At 42.7% G+C, this 14,309-nt stretch overlaps 1 protein-coding gene across 1 annotated transcript in view; it reads left to right on the top strand.

The window, feature by feature from the left end:
* Positions 1-6,624, top strand: part of VAC14 (VAC14 component of PIKFYVE complex) — a 371,973-nt gene extending 365,349 nt beyond the window's left edge. Inside the window, exon 19 of the mRNA XM_053702343.1 lies at positions 6,362-6,624. Within this exon, the coding sequence (XP_053558318.1) occupies positions 6,362-6,524 (163 nt within the window). The 3' untranslated portion in view covers positions 6,525-6,624. The remainder of the gene's footprint in view (positions 1-6,361) is intronic.
* Positions 6,625-14,309: the final 7,685 nt, after the last annotated feature.

Here is a 14,309-nt window from a genome sequence, read left to right as displayed (position 1 = left end):
TTTCCACTTTGGCTATAGGAACTACTATCCCTATTGAGGATAGTTTGTGCTTTTAAGGACCCTATGGATAAGAAATTAGAGGGGTCTTCTTAAGAAACTTTATGTTCATCAAGGGTTACTTTTACAACCGGCAGCCTGCATTGTCAAGGTTACCACGGCGGCTGCTTATTGGGTTTGATGCTCTGGAGGAATCTCTTAAAACTGAGACTTCTTTGGAAGAGATACAGGATAGAATTAAAGCCCTTAAGTTGGCCAATTCTCTTGTGACAGACGCTTCTCTGCAAATTACCAAGTTAGCGGCTAAGAGCTCAGGATTTTCAATCTTAGCACGTAGGCCTTATGACTGAAGTCCTGGTCTGCTGATGTGTCATTCAAAGCTAAGCTTTTGGCTATCCTTACAAGGAAAGACCTTTTTTGGTCCTGACTTGAAAAAAATGATCTCTGACATCACGGGAGGTAAGGGTCACCTCCTCCCTCAGGATAAGTAATCCAAACAAGGGGTTGACGAGAATAATTTTCGTTCCTTTCGAAATTTCAAGGGAACCCCCTCTTCCCCTTCCACTAAGCAGGATGGGGGGTTATTCTCAACCCAAGTCCACATGGAGGCCCAACCAGGCTTGGAACAAGGGCAAACAACCCAAAATACCCGTTTGCTGCACCCAAGTCAGCATGAAGGGGACGGCCCCCGATCCGGGACCGGATCTAGTAGGGGGGCAGACTATCATTTTTCGTCCAGGCTTTGGATAAGAGACGTTCAAGATCCTTGGGCAGTAGATATAGTATCTCAGGATACAAACTGGAGTTCAGAAATTCTTCCCCCAGAGGAAGATTCCTTCTTTCTCGATTGTCTGTAGACCAGATAAAGAGAGAGCATTCTTACACTGTGTAAGAGATCTATCCTCCATGGAGTAATTTGTCCCGTTCCAATTCAGGGACAGGGGTTTTAATTCGAATCTCTTTGTAGTTCCCAAAAAAGAGGGAAGAATTCCGTCCTATTTTAGACCTCAAAAGTCTAAAACAAGTTTCTCAGAGTTCCATCATTCAAGATGGAAACTATTCGTACCATTCTTCCATTGATCCAGGAGGGTCAATTTTTGACTACCGTGGATCTAAAGGATGCATATCTTCATGTTCCTATCCACAGAGATCATCACAAGTTCGTGAGGTTTGCTTTCCTGGACAAACTTTTCAGTTTGTGGCTCTTCCTTTTGGTCTGGCCACGGCGCCCAGAATTTTCACAAAGTTCTGGGGTCTCTGATGGCGGTTTCAAAGACCGTGAGGCATTGCAGTGGCGCTTTATCTGGACAATATTCTGATCCAGGCGTCGTTTTATCAGCTAGCAAAGTCTAATACTGGACATTGTTTTATCCTTTCTGAGGACTCACAGGTGGAAGGTGAATCTGGAAAAGAGTTCGCTAGTCCCTCAGACAATGGTTTCCTTTTCTGGGAACTCTAATCGACTCTCTATCCATGAAAATCTTTTTGACGGAGGTCAGAAGGTTAAAGATTCTGCATACATGCCGAGCCCTTCACACCATCCTCGATCGTCAGTGGCTCAGTGCATGGAGGTGATCAGTTTGATGGGTAGCGGCAATGGACATAATTCCTTTTGCTCGTTTTCATCTCAGACCTCTGCAACTGAGCATGCTCAGTCAGTGGAATGTGGAGATTATACAAATGTATCTCCTCAAATACATCTAGATCAGGAGACAAGGGACTCTCTTCTATGGTGGTTGTCGCTGGATCATCTATCCCAGGGGACATGCTTCCGCAGACCCTCATGGGTTGATAGTGACAACGATGCCCAGCCTGATAGGCTGGGGAACAGTCTGGAACTCCCTGAGGGCTCAGGGTGTATGGACTCGAACGGAGTCTCTACTTCCCATCAATATTCTAGAGTTCCTTAGCGATGACAGAAGTAGCAAAGAAGAACAAGGAGTTCCTTAGCGATGACAGAAGTAGCAAAGATAATTCAGTGGGTGGAGTCTCACTCTTGTTATCTGTCTGCGATCCACATCCCAGGTGTGGAAAACTGGGAAGCGGATTTTCTGAGCTACAGACTTTCATCCTGGGGAATGGGAACTCCATCCGGAGGTATTTGCCAACCTGATTCTCAGATGGGGCAGGCCGGAGTTGGATCTTATGGCATCTCGTCAGAATGCCAAGCTTCCGAGATACGGGTGCAGGTCCAGGGATCCCAGGCCGAGCTGATAGATGCCTTGGCAGTGCCTTGGTCTTTCAGCCTAGCTTATGTGTTCCCTCCATTTGCTCTCCTTCCCCCGGGTGATTGCTCGAGTCAAACAGGAGAGGGCATCGGTGATCCTCATCGCTCTTTGCGTGGCCTCGCAGGACTTGGTATGCCGATCTGGTGGACATGTCATCTCAGCCACCATGGAAGCTTCCATTGAGGAAAGACCTCATTCAGGGACCCTTCCATCATCCGAATCTAGTTTCTCTGCAGCTAACTGCTTGGAGATTGAACGCTTGATTTTATCTAAGCGAGGGTTTTCTGATTCGGTCATTGATACCTTGATTCAGGCACGTAAGCCTGTTACTAGAAAGATTTACCATAAGATATGGCGTAAATATCTTTATTGGTGCGAATCCAAGGGCTACTCATGGAGTAGGGTTAGGATTCCCAGGATTTTGTCTTTTCTCCAAAAAGGATTGGAGAATGGGTTGTCAGCAAGTTTCTTAAAGGGACAGATTTCTGCTTTGTCTATTTTGCTACACAAGCGTCTGGCAGATGTTCCAGACGTACAATCTTTTTGTCAGACTCTGACTAGAATCAGGCCTGTGTTTAGACCAATTGCTCCTCCTTGGAGTTTGAATTTAGTTCTTAATGTTCTTCAAGGGGTTCCGTTTGAACCTATGCATTCCATAGATATTAAGTTGTTATCTTGGAAAGTTTTATTTTTGGTTGCTATTTCTTCTGCTCGCAGAGTTTCTGAGCTTTCGGCATTACAATGTGATTCTCCTTATCTTATTTTTCATTCCGATAACGTGGTGTTACGTACCAAACCTGGTTTTCTTCCTAAGGTTGTTTCAAATAAAAATATTAATCAGGAAATTGTTGTTCCTTCCTTGTGTCCTAATCCTTTTTCTAAAAAGGAGCGACTGTTACATAATTTGGACGTGGTCCGTGCCTTAAAGTTTTACTTACAGGCCACTAAGGATTTTCGTCAATCATCTTCCCTGTTTGTTGTGTTTTCTGGGAAGCGTAGGGGTCAGAAAGCTATGGCTACCTCTCTTTCTCTTTGGCTGAAGAGTATCATCCGTTTTGCATATGAGACTGCTGGACAGCAGCCTCCTGATCGAATTACGGCTCATGCCGCTAGGGCTGTGGCTTCCTAATGGGCATTCAAGAATGATGCTTCTGTTGAACAGATTTGCAAGGCTGCAACTTGGTCTTCTCTTCACACTTTTTCCAAATTTTCCAAATTTTATACTTTTCCTTCGTCTGAGGCTGTTTTTGGGAGGAAAGTTCTTCAAGCAGTGGTTCCTTCCATTTAGGTTCCCTGTCTTGTCCCTACCCTTTCATCCGTGTCCTAAAGCTTTGGTATTGTATCCCATAAGTAAGGATGAAATCCGTGGACTCATCGTATCTTGTAAAAGAAAAGGAAATTTATGCTTACCTGATAAATTTGTTTCTTTTACGATACGATGAGTCCACGGCCCACCCTGTTTCTGTATGACAGGTCTTTTATTTTTGTTAAACTTCAGTCACCTCTGCACCTTGGCTTTTCTTTTCTCTTTCTAACTTCGGTCGAATGACTGGAGTGGGAGGGAAGGGAGGAGCTATATATACAGCTCTGCTGTGGTGCTCTTTTCCTCCTCCTGTTCACCAGGAGGCGATATCCCATAAGTAAGGATGAAATCCCTGGACTCATCGTATCGTAAAAGAAACAAATTTATCAGGTAAGCATAAATTTCCTTTTTTCATCTCTCTTCATCTAGTTCCTAGCTTGGCTATGCATGAACTGACACTGGCAGGGGAGAGGTGCTGCCTCCTCCAAGAACAGAAGAGGCTCTTACCCCACTAGTACTGAATATTTCACTACTATGAACTTAAAGAAATTGATTTATCTACATCCTAGTGGATTTACTTTAAATTAAGAGAGTCTGCAGTAGATTTGTCCTAGCTTTAAATCAGCTTTCAGCAGATGTTTACTTATGTGGGCCACCATATTTGATTTATTTATCTTAGAAATATATCATTCTAAGCAATTTTGATATTATATTTTTATTATTAGAATTACACCATATAACACACAACCCAGTGCCCATTTTCAATATCCCTGGAAGTACATTTGCCTGTAGAACCTCTGTATTGAGTATTCAATGATCACATGCTAACACTGTTTATTGCTGTCTTTTTGCCATGTGTCATTCTTTTTATTTTCATGTTCACTTCTTCGTTCTGTCTGTCACTTCCAAGAGTTCTGTTTTTCTCTTCCTTTTTGTCATGTCCATTGGCATCAAAGGCGGAAAATTTACTTCTGGGGGTCTCCATGGAAACATGGTAAGAATAGAAGCAGGAGGGGGGTTACTGAGCTACAGGGAAAGGCAACTGAGTGTACTCACCCCAACCCCTAACCTCTGGAAGAATACAGCAGCTGGATGTCACTGGGAACTCTGTGTGTTGTTTTTTTATACATAAGAAATATGTTTTCTTTTAGTAAAAGTTGGATGTGTTGAAAATGGGAAAAAATTGTTGAACTTTTTAAACAGCTAATCTGAAATCAGTAAAGTATTATGCATTTAAACAGTTTTTGAGATTTGTAACATTTAAAATGATGTTCGGGATCTGTGCATTTTCTAGGCAGAACATATAAATCACTCACAGACATTTCTTCAGAGGGTCAGATGTTGAGATTCCTCAACATCAAACAGTTTAGTAAACACGCAAAAAAGATAAGGAGCGACCTGACTCCCTCCACATGGACTCAATGTGTCCCTTGATCCTTGGATGTAAAGTTTTGTGGTAAACAATGTAGTATTGCAGCTAGTAAGGCCAGAAGAATGCTTGGTTATATTGTAGAGGTATTCACAGATCACAATTAGGCCTCATTTTTACTAATAAGGGTACATGGTCTAAAAATAAAACTTACAAAAGAAAAAAAAAAGACATGATGGCCTAAATTGTGTTAAATTAGAGAATAGAAGTGGGGAAAGGTGATAGAAACAGGGACAGTAGAACCACCAACTTTAATATAACTATATGTTAATAGAGACTTCTATAAAGAAGAAATAATCACAGATACTGATTTAACAATCCAGTATAAAACCTTTTTAAAAACTTACTCAGAAGCTCCCAGTTTAGTCACTGTTTGATGAGGTTAGGCTGGGACACCCCACTAAATTGGTCTGAGAAGCAGAAAGAGCAGACCCTCCCCTGCATAAGAAATGACCCATTATACAAATAGAGCAAGCAGGAATCTGTAGACACCAGTATACATCTAAAACTTTGATGCTTGGTTAGGAGTCTGAAAACACTCCCAGATGGGCTATATAAATGGATCATCTACAAAACATTTATGCTTAAACTTTACTGGACATTTAGATAGACTTGTCGGGCCTATAGTTCTTATCTGTCATTAACATTATTTTAATTTTCCTTCATATCATTACCCTTAAAATGAACCATTTTAACAAAATGCAAGAAATAGAAAATAATCTGGACCTCATTTTGATCCGAGGCTCTAATATAGCCGCCTCATTTTGATCTACCAGCATGTTCTTTTATATAAAGTGCTGCTGAATCTCCAGTTCTCTGCAATAACAATTGGGCCTCATCTGTTTTTCAGTGGTTATGCATTTGTTGCCTCTTGCACAGATTTCTCTCTTGTTGCTATGAGATGCCCATCTAAAACGCTCTACAGTGTGTATCTTCCATTTCTGCCCCTATGGGCATGTCTGTTTTAAAGTGAACCTAGTTGTGTTAGATGTTTAATAAGGATGAAGAGCACATTAGAGAGCGCAGTGGTTACTCATGAGAGAGGAACTAAACAGATCAATAAGCTGGCATGGAAAATGTGACATTGTATAGAGTGGAAGATAAAACTGTATGTAGAGGGAATGATTTTCTATGTCAGGCTTATGATTTTGTTTACAGAAACCCAATATCCATGACTCTCAACCAAATTCAAGGTAGGCACAGAAAATAAACGCCTGGGGGGAGCAAAGATTGACAGTAGTACATTAAGAGAAGCACCAAGTACCAAAATGTATTCGGTTCAGCATCATTTTTGTCATGTACCATTTTAAATGTAAAATTGTGTATTATATAAAAGATGACAATAAGATTGCCTGCAACCAGGTATAACTTATTAACACTTCTGCACCTCATGCACCTTTGCAGGTCCTCAGAGTCACAAGTATCAAGTACCCTAAAAGAAGATCCTATAAAGATAGATTACAATGAGCTGCACCAACATTTTGAAAAGGTACAGAACAAACATCTAGAAACCCGGCATCAGCGCACAGGAGCTGGGGAAATTCTGGAGCGACGACTTGGCCAGTAACAAGCCAGGAATCACTGAGCTCTCAGGATTACAACCAGATGTTCACACCGCAGCTTCTACCCTGGATCTTAAAGGGGCAGTTCTACTCTATATCCCATCTTAATAAATGGTAATTCTATGGATGTCCTAAAGACAGATAATTTTATTTAAAAAAAAAAAAAAATAATTATCTGAATAAAATAGTTAATTTGTTTGTTTTTATTTAAAAGACCAGTTTTGGATTAGATATTTAGTTTTCCTTTGTTCAAGAGAAATACAAGAAAATCAGAAGGAAGTGAATCTGTGAAAATCCTACTATTCCAGTTTTTAAGGATAGCTTAAAATTATTTTCATAGCATTTGACAGTTAAATAAATGTTTCACCCTATGTATCTATAAAATATCAGGGTATGATTCCAAGGAAAGACCTAATGTTTTTACATTGAGTGTTTTACTGTGGGATATAAACAATAGAATTGCAGTTTAGGGGTATTAAAGAAGTTATCAGTTGTTAATCTGTAAGTTTCAAAGGGGCAGATTACCTCTAACGGTCAGAGGTGCAGATCACCTGCAACTGTTAGAGAGACAGATCACCTGCAACTGTTAGAGAGACAGATCACCTGCAACTGTTAGAGAGACAGATCACCTGCAACTGTTAGAGAGACAGATCACCTGCAACTGTTAGAGAGACAGATCACCTGCAACTGTTAGAGAGACAGATCACCTGCAACTGTTAGAGAGACAGATCGCCTGCAACTCATAGAGGGACTGATCGCCTGCAACTGTTAGAGAGACAGATCACCTGCAACTCATAGAGGGACTTATCACCTGCAACTGTTAGAGGGACAGAACACCTGCAACTGTTAGAGAGACAGATCACCTGCAACTCATAGAGGGACTGATCACCTGCAACTGTTAGAGGGACAGAACACCTGCAACTGGTAGGGGGACAGATTGCCTCCAAATGTTAGGGGGACAGATAACCTGCAGCTGGTAGAGGGACAGAAGACCTGCAACTGGTGGAGGGACAGATCGCCTGCAACTGGTAGAGGGACAGATCACCTGCAACTAGTATAGGGACAGATCACCTGCAACTGGTAGAGGGACAGATTGCCTCCAACTGGTAGAGGGACAGATTGCCTCCAACTTGTAGAGGGAAATGTTGCCTTCAAATGGTAGAGGGACAGATCATCTGCAACTGGTAGGGGACAGTAAACCTGCAACTATTAGGGGGACATATTGCCTCCAACTGGTAGAGGAACAGAAGACCTACAACTGGTAGAGGGACATAACGCCTGCAACTGCTAGAGGGGCAGAAGACCTACAACTGGTAGATGGACAAAACGTCTGCAACTGGTAAAGGGACAGAAGACTTACAACTGGTAGAGGGACAGATTTCCTCCAACTTGTAGAGGAACAGATTTCCTCCAACTGGTAGAGGGACAGATCACCTGCAACTGGTAGAGGGACAGATCACCTGCAATTGGTAGTGGGACAGATCACCTGCAATTGATAGGGGGACAGATCACCTGCAACTGGTAGGAGGACAAAACGCCTGCAATTGGTAGAGTGACAGAGCACCTGCAACTGGTAGAGGGACAGATCCCCTTCAACTGGTAGAGGAGCAGGTTGACTCCAATTGGTAGAAGGACAGATCGCCTGCAATTGGTAGATAAAACTCCAACTGATTGAGGGGCGGATTGCTCTAACTGGTAGAGGGGCAGATCACTTACAAACTGGTAGAGGCGCAGGTTGCCTCCAACTCTTGTTGAATCCTCTGCAGTAAATATTAGAGTAAATATTTCCTTCTTAATATGAGGAGAGTCCACAGCTTCATTCCATACTTGTGGGAAATACAGAACCTGGCAACCAGGAGGAGGCAAAGACACCCCAGCCAAAGGCTTAAATACCTTCCCCACTTCCCTCATCCCCCAGTCATTATTTGCCTTTCATCACAGGAGGTTGGCAGAGAAGTGTCAGAAGATTTAGGAATAGTTCCTTAGGAAGGGTATCTGCCCTTCGAGATGGGACTGGAGTTTTAAGTAGTCTTGTCAGCCTCTCAGTAAGAGGATTGATGAAAGTTAGAGTCTGGAGATGCAGGGAGAGTCTTTCTGCGAACCCATCCAGACTCATATTAACAGCTCCTTAAGCAATCAGTGTTGACGAATTTTGCTGCCTGCATTCTTCACTTAAGTCCATGTCAGAAGCGCTGCTACAATCTGTCAAACTTAAAGGACACTGTTCCACGGCATAGATTCTGGTAAGATCGTTTCATTATTTTACACACATGTTAACGATAGAAGACAGGGTTACAGTGGGACTCCTTATCTTTATGGAATCAAGGGTTAATAACTCCTGAGGGGAATTATTGAACAGTGGGGGGTTTTAATCATATTTGTTATGTGATTTTGACTGCTTATGTGTAAGAACGTTTGGGCTCTTAGGCTGATACGGAACGTACAGGTTATTTTCACTTTGAGAGCTGCGCAGTTTCTTTATATTAAGATGGCGCGCTTTTTTCTTAGCAGGGCCAGATCCTGCATGTGACCGGGAGTGGTCAGGTTTTCTTCCGATTCCTGACCGGATGTCTGCGGAGAGGAGCATCTTCTCTATCTGTCTGGGTCATAGGAGGTGGTGAGTGCCCCAGTTGTTTTTCCTTTCTATAATTTGATATAGACGAGTTATGGAAGATTCTGATCATTTAGAGGGGGATACCTCCGATACAGAATTTGATACCTGTGTATATTGTGAGGAGGCCCAGGTAATCCAGCCCTCTCGATTATGTTCTGTATGCCACAATAGTGTGTTCTTATCAACCAATGTTGAGATGTTAGAGACCACTGAGCCATCCGCCTCTGAGGACTCTTCGCCCAGTGAGGTGTGTTCCCTAGATTCTGTTCCTACATATGCAGTTTTCTTGAGTATATGCAGTTTTCCAATCATCCTTCACCTGTAAGGGGTTTGTATCCACCAGAGGTTACTACGCAGTTCCGCATGGCCATCTTTACGGCTTTAGCGAGGTTACCTATTCCTGCTATGCGCAAACAAAGGGTTAATCTGGGCTTTCCTGCCCAAGGACATTCGTGTAAAATAACGATGGTGTCCGATCAGTCCTCTGGGGATGCCATTCCCTCTGAGGCTTTAGAGGGAGAACCTCCAGGGTCGGAGTCTGCTGACTTGGGTTCTACGACTGCGGAGGGCTTAGCATTTAGATTTAGATTGACACGCCTGCATTTACTTCTGAGAAAGGTTTTGGCGATGTTAGAGGTTTCCAGTACTGCTCCGTCAGTTGAATCTCAGTCCTCTAAATCAGATAACTTAACTAAGACGAGTGGAGGATGATATTCCTCGTCGTCTTGTTTTACTTTTTGTTTTATCGTTTATTTAGAATCCCAGTTCCAAGCTCTATGGGGGGTTGTGTCATATGACAGGCGGGACCTGTTTTTGTTTACACACTCCTTTTCAGCTCATCTCTTGTGGGCGCTTGCCTTTTTTCTTTTACTTGCTATTCCGTTCCAGATAGTTTTTTTGTTTTTTTTGAGCTCTGGATTGTTTTAAAAACTCTTCTTAGAAAGTCGTTTCGTCACATGGGATTTTTGATACTATCGACTTTGATGGTCGAGATTGTTGAAGACTTCTGGTGGAAGCTTATAGTTTTCTGCTCGGGGTGATAGTTCCCCAAATATTTTCGAGGAAAATTTTAAGCCTTGGAGCTTAATTTCTTTAATTTGATTATTCAGTTTTTCTAGCTTTGCTAGACCTTTTTAGGTATATCTGGGATGGGTGCTTGATACTGAATCATATGGATCTAGGGGTCCTAGAGCCAGAAATTAGGCTTCTTTCCTGGGCAATTGTCTTGTCAGATAAGACAAGGGTCCTTTGGAGTCATTGTCTCAGTATCTATCACACTGCAGGAATATTTTCTTCCACTGTTGGTGCATGCCCTAATAGGGGGAGGGTCTTCCCGTCCTTATTGGGTTCTATGATATTGAAGCAGAGCTTATTAGTTCTTCTTTTCGCTGGAGAATGTAGTGTTCTCCCTTCCTTTGTTCGGAAGAAGGATGTCTTTACTTTTTTATCCTTTTTGTGCAAATTCGGTTCTTAGGAACAGTAGCTTACAGTAAACCTCGTTCTGATCCTAGGTTTCCTTCTTGGGATCTGGGGGTTAAGGTGGCAGTATCCTGCTTACAGATTTTACTGTAGTTCCCAAGTCTTGGCTTCTATGGGTTCCTTATCTTCGCCTGCTGATAGACCTTTTGGGTTTTTCTTGTGTCTTTTTGGATCCTCAGAGTTGGATCTGGACCAGAGTTGCTGGTGTAGACACCAGGGTGGATCTTGGATGCTGTTTTTGTCTTATGGACAGGAATTTTTCCAGAGATCTTGGAAAATTAACCCTTTCGGGTTATGCCCTCCAGTCCCCTTTCTGGTCTTCGTTGACATGGGGGTGGAGAGTGATATACTCGGCCGAGACTTCGGCATGGAGTTGTATCTATCTTAAAAGATTTACATAGTATACCGGTTGGGGAAATCAATCCCAGTGTTCCATTTAGATCTCCCTGTTTTTTCTCTTAAGCTCTTCCGGGTCGGTTTTGACTTTGTCGCTTCCTTGTCCGTGGGGAGAGAGTGTCCTAGGAAGGTCCGTGGGTTGGGAGTTTTCTTCAAATTATTCCTTTGGTTCCTCAGCAAGCATTCTATTCTGCTTGGAGGATTTGGTCTTCTGGGTTCATACCAGATGGGACCTCTCAGTGGGGAGATCTTCTTTTGGAGGAGATTTCCTCGTGCTAAACGGGGGGAGTCTTGTGTTTGATGGTGGGCAGAGGCCCACTTCGGCTCATTGCCAGCGACCCTCTCTATGAGCGTACTCCTCAGGATCGGATGTCCCATACTATCATTCCCTGCTCGATTGTATTTAATGGGGAAGACGATCAAGATTTCAAGGCGTCAGTGTTAGCTCCACCACTTCTGTAGCAGAAGGTGGGTTTGAACCCAGGTGGGGCTCCGGCCTTTTCATCCAGAATATGCTAGACATCTAGCATTCCTTAGAGGTTTCTTTTTAACCTTCCCTTTCAGCCATGTCATGCTTTGTTGTGGATGGTTCGATCCTAGCAGGAGCAGGCGTCTGTGAGACGGTTGGCTCCGTTTATATCTTCGAGTTGTATCGCAGTTTAGGGACTTCGCCTCCATGGACCTTGTTACAGGGATTTGCTGGAGCAGGGTCTTTGTGTTCATCACAATCTGGATTTTCTGAGGCTAACTGCGTGTAATTGAACGCTTAGTCTTAGCCATGAGGTTTTTCTGAAAGGATTGTTGATACTCTTGTTTTAGCTCATAAGCCAGTGTATCATTGCATCTATCAAAAGGGGTCCAGGACCTACTTTTTCTGGTAATTGTGCCCTACGATGGCTTAGTGGTGAACTTTGCTGCTTTGGAAGCTGAAAGTCAAGAGTCCAGCTGTGGTTATGTACTCTTAATAATGCATGACCTACTTTTTCTAGTATAGCAGGGATTCCCCTGGCATAAGGCCAGGTTTTCCAGGATCCTTCTTTTCTCCAGGAAGCTCTGAAGAAGGGCCTTTTCTGTGGCTCCCTTATGTGACAAATTTCATCTCTATTGGTAGATGTCCAGTCTTGGAAGGTTCTTTTTCTGCTGCCTATTGCTTCGGCGCGCAGAGTTCTGAGATGGCTGCCTTGCATTGTCCGTTTCCTTACCTAGTTTGTCATGCAGCTAAGGCTGTTTTTCGTACTGGGTTAGGTTTTCTTCCTATGGTTGTTTTTCAGACTCCAACATCAATCAGGAGATTGTGGTTCCTTCCTTGTGTTCTAATCCTTCTCTTCGAAGAAGCGTTTTTTTTTCTCAAAACTTGGATGTGGTTCGGGCCTTGAAGTTCTATCTTCAGGCTACAAGGGTGTTTCGTCAGACTTCTTCCTTGTGTGTGTCTATTCTCGGAAGCATAAGGAGCAGGATGCCTCGTCCGCTTCTTTGTTTTTCTGGTTGAGGAGCATTACTCGCTTAGATTATGAGTCGGCGGGACATAAACCTCCTCAGAGGATGAAGGCTCATTCAGTTAGAGCTGTGGTTTCCTCTTGGGTCTTTTTAGAATGAGGCCTCTATGGAATAGATTGTAGGGCGGCTACCTGGTCTTCCTTACATACTTTTTCAAGATTTTACATATTTGACATTTTTGCTTCAGCAGAAGCAGCTTTTGGGAGAAAGGGTTTTTGCAGGCTGTGGTGCCCTCAGAACAGGGTCTGCCTTTCTTTTTACCCTCCCGTTTTTCATTCAGTGTCCTCTAGAGCTTGGGTATATGTTTCCCACAAGTAAGGAATGAAGCTGTGGACTCTTCTCATATTAAGAAGGAAAACATAAATTATGCTTACCAGATAATTTCCTTTCCTTCTGTATGAGGAGAGTCCATGGCCCCCGCCCGAATTCTCCGTTGGGCAGACTTAAATTTGGTTTTGTTCTTCTGGCACCATTTATACCCTGAGATTTCTCTTACTGTTCCTTGTTACCTCGGCAGAATGACTGGGGGATGAGGGAAGTGGGCTAGGTATTTAAGCCTTTGGCTGGGGTGTCTTTGCCTCCTCCTGGTGGCCAGGTTCTGTATTTCCCACAAGTAAGGAATGAAGCCGTGGACTCTCCTCATACAGAAGGAAAGGAAATTATCTGGTAAGCATAATTTGTTTTGTTTTTCAATGTCAACTTCCCTTTAACAACTAACCTAAAGCTCATCTCACAATTATTATATCTCGATAAGCCTGTGACTGCCTCAATATCATCAAAATGAGGACTCCATTCCGTTAATGACTATCACAAACCTCATCTTCCTTCCCCACCTAGTGTAAACTATTGTATGTCACCTCTGAACAGTGAAATATGCTGCTTCTCATAGTTACTAACAAAAAAAAAAAAGAGAAATTTCCCCTATGCCATTGATCCAACATCTTGTTTATGTGATTTCCCTATATATACATTACATTTTATAGTACCACCGGTATCATCACCTTCTGACAGACAGGTTATCAGTTCATAACCCCTTTCCACCTATCGAGAGACAGAAACTTTATTGTTCTCAGACTTGCAGATGTTAAAACATGTTCTCTGTGCCCCCTTTTCTAATTACCATTGTAAAGGGGCTTGTGGTCAGCTTCCTTTGGGTGTGCATATGGATCCATTGTATACACATCACATTATTATCACTGCCATTACATCTGCTTCCCATCCGTATCTGCACTTCTATATAGTCAGCCCTGACATTCCATTCACAACTGTAGAGCATTAAACTGGAGCAGTTCCCTACAAGAAAAACCTTCATTTTTTATACAGAATAAAGAGATATTAAGCAATCCTCTTAACTGCTGATTATTTTTGTACATATTTTGCTGTTTTTGTTATATTTCAGTCTTGCTCCAGCCTCTACCTACTAGTGTGTTATTCCACCAGTACTATTAGTCCTTGAGTATAATAGTACAGTATTTATAAAATGGAGACATTGGGGACAAATTATCAAGCTCTGAATGGAGCTTGATGCTGAAACATAAGTCTTAAGACCGCTGCTCCATAACTGGTCCGCTGCCTCTGAAACTGCGGACATCAATCCGCCCGATCCTACGATCGGGCTAATTGACACCACCTGCTAGCGGCTGATTGGCCGTGAATCTGCAGTGGGTGGCATTACAAAAGCAGTTCTGGTGAACTGCTTGTGCAATGTTAAATGCCGACAGCATATGCTGTCGGCATTCAGCGATGTCTGCGTATCATGTTGGACAGACATTGATAAATTGACCCCTAAGGCTAGTTATGAAGA

This window comes from Bombina bombina, chromosome 1 (genome assembly GCF_027579735.1).
Source record: "Bombina bombina isolate aBomBom1 chromosome 1, aBomBom1.pri, whole genome shotgun sequence".
In the NCBI taxonomy this organism is placed as follows: Eukaryota; Metazoa; Chordata; class Amphibia; order Anura; family Bombinatoridae; genus Bombina; species Bombina bombina.
This window is presented reverse-complemented; position numbering and strand designations above follow the sequence as displayed.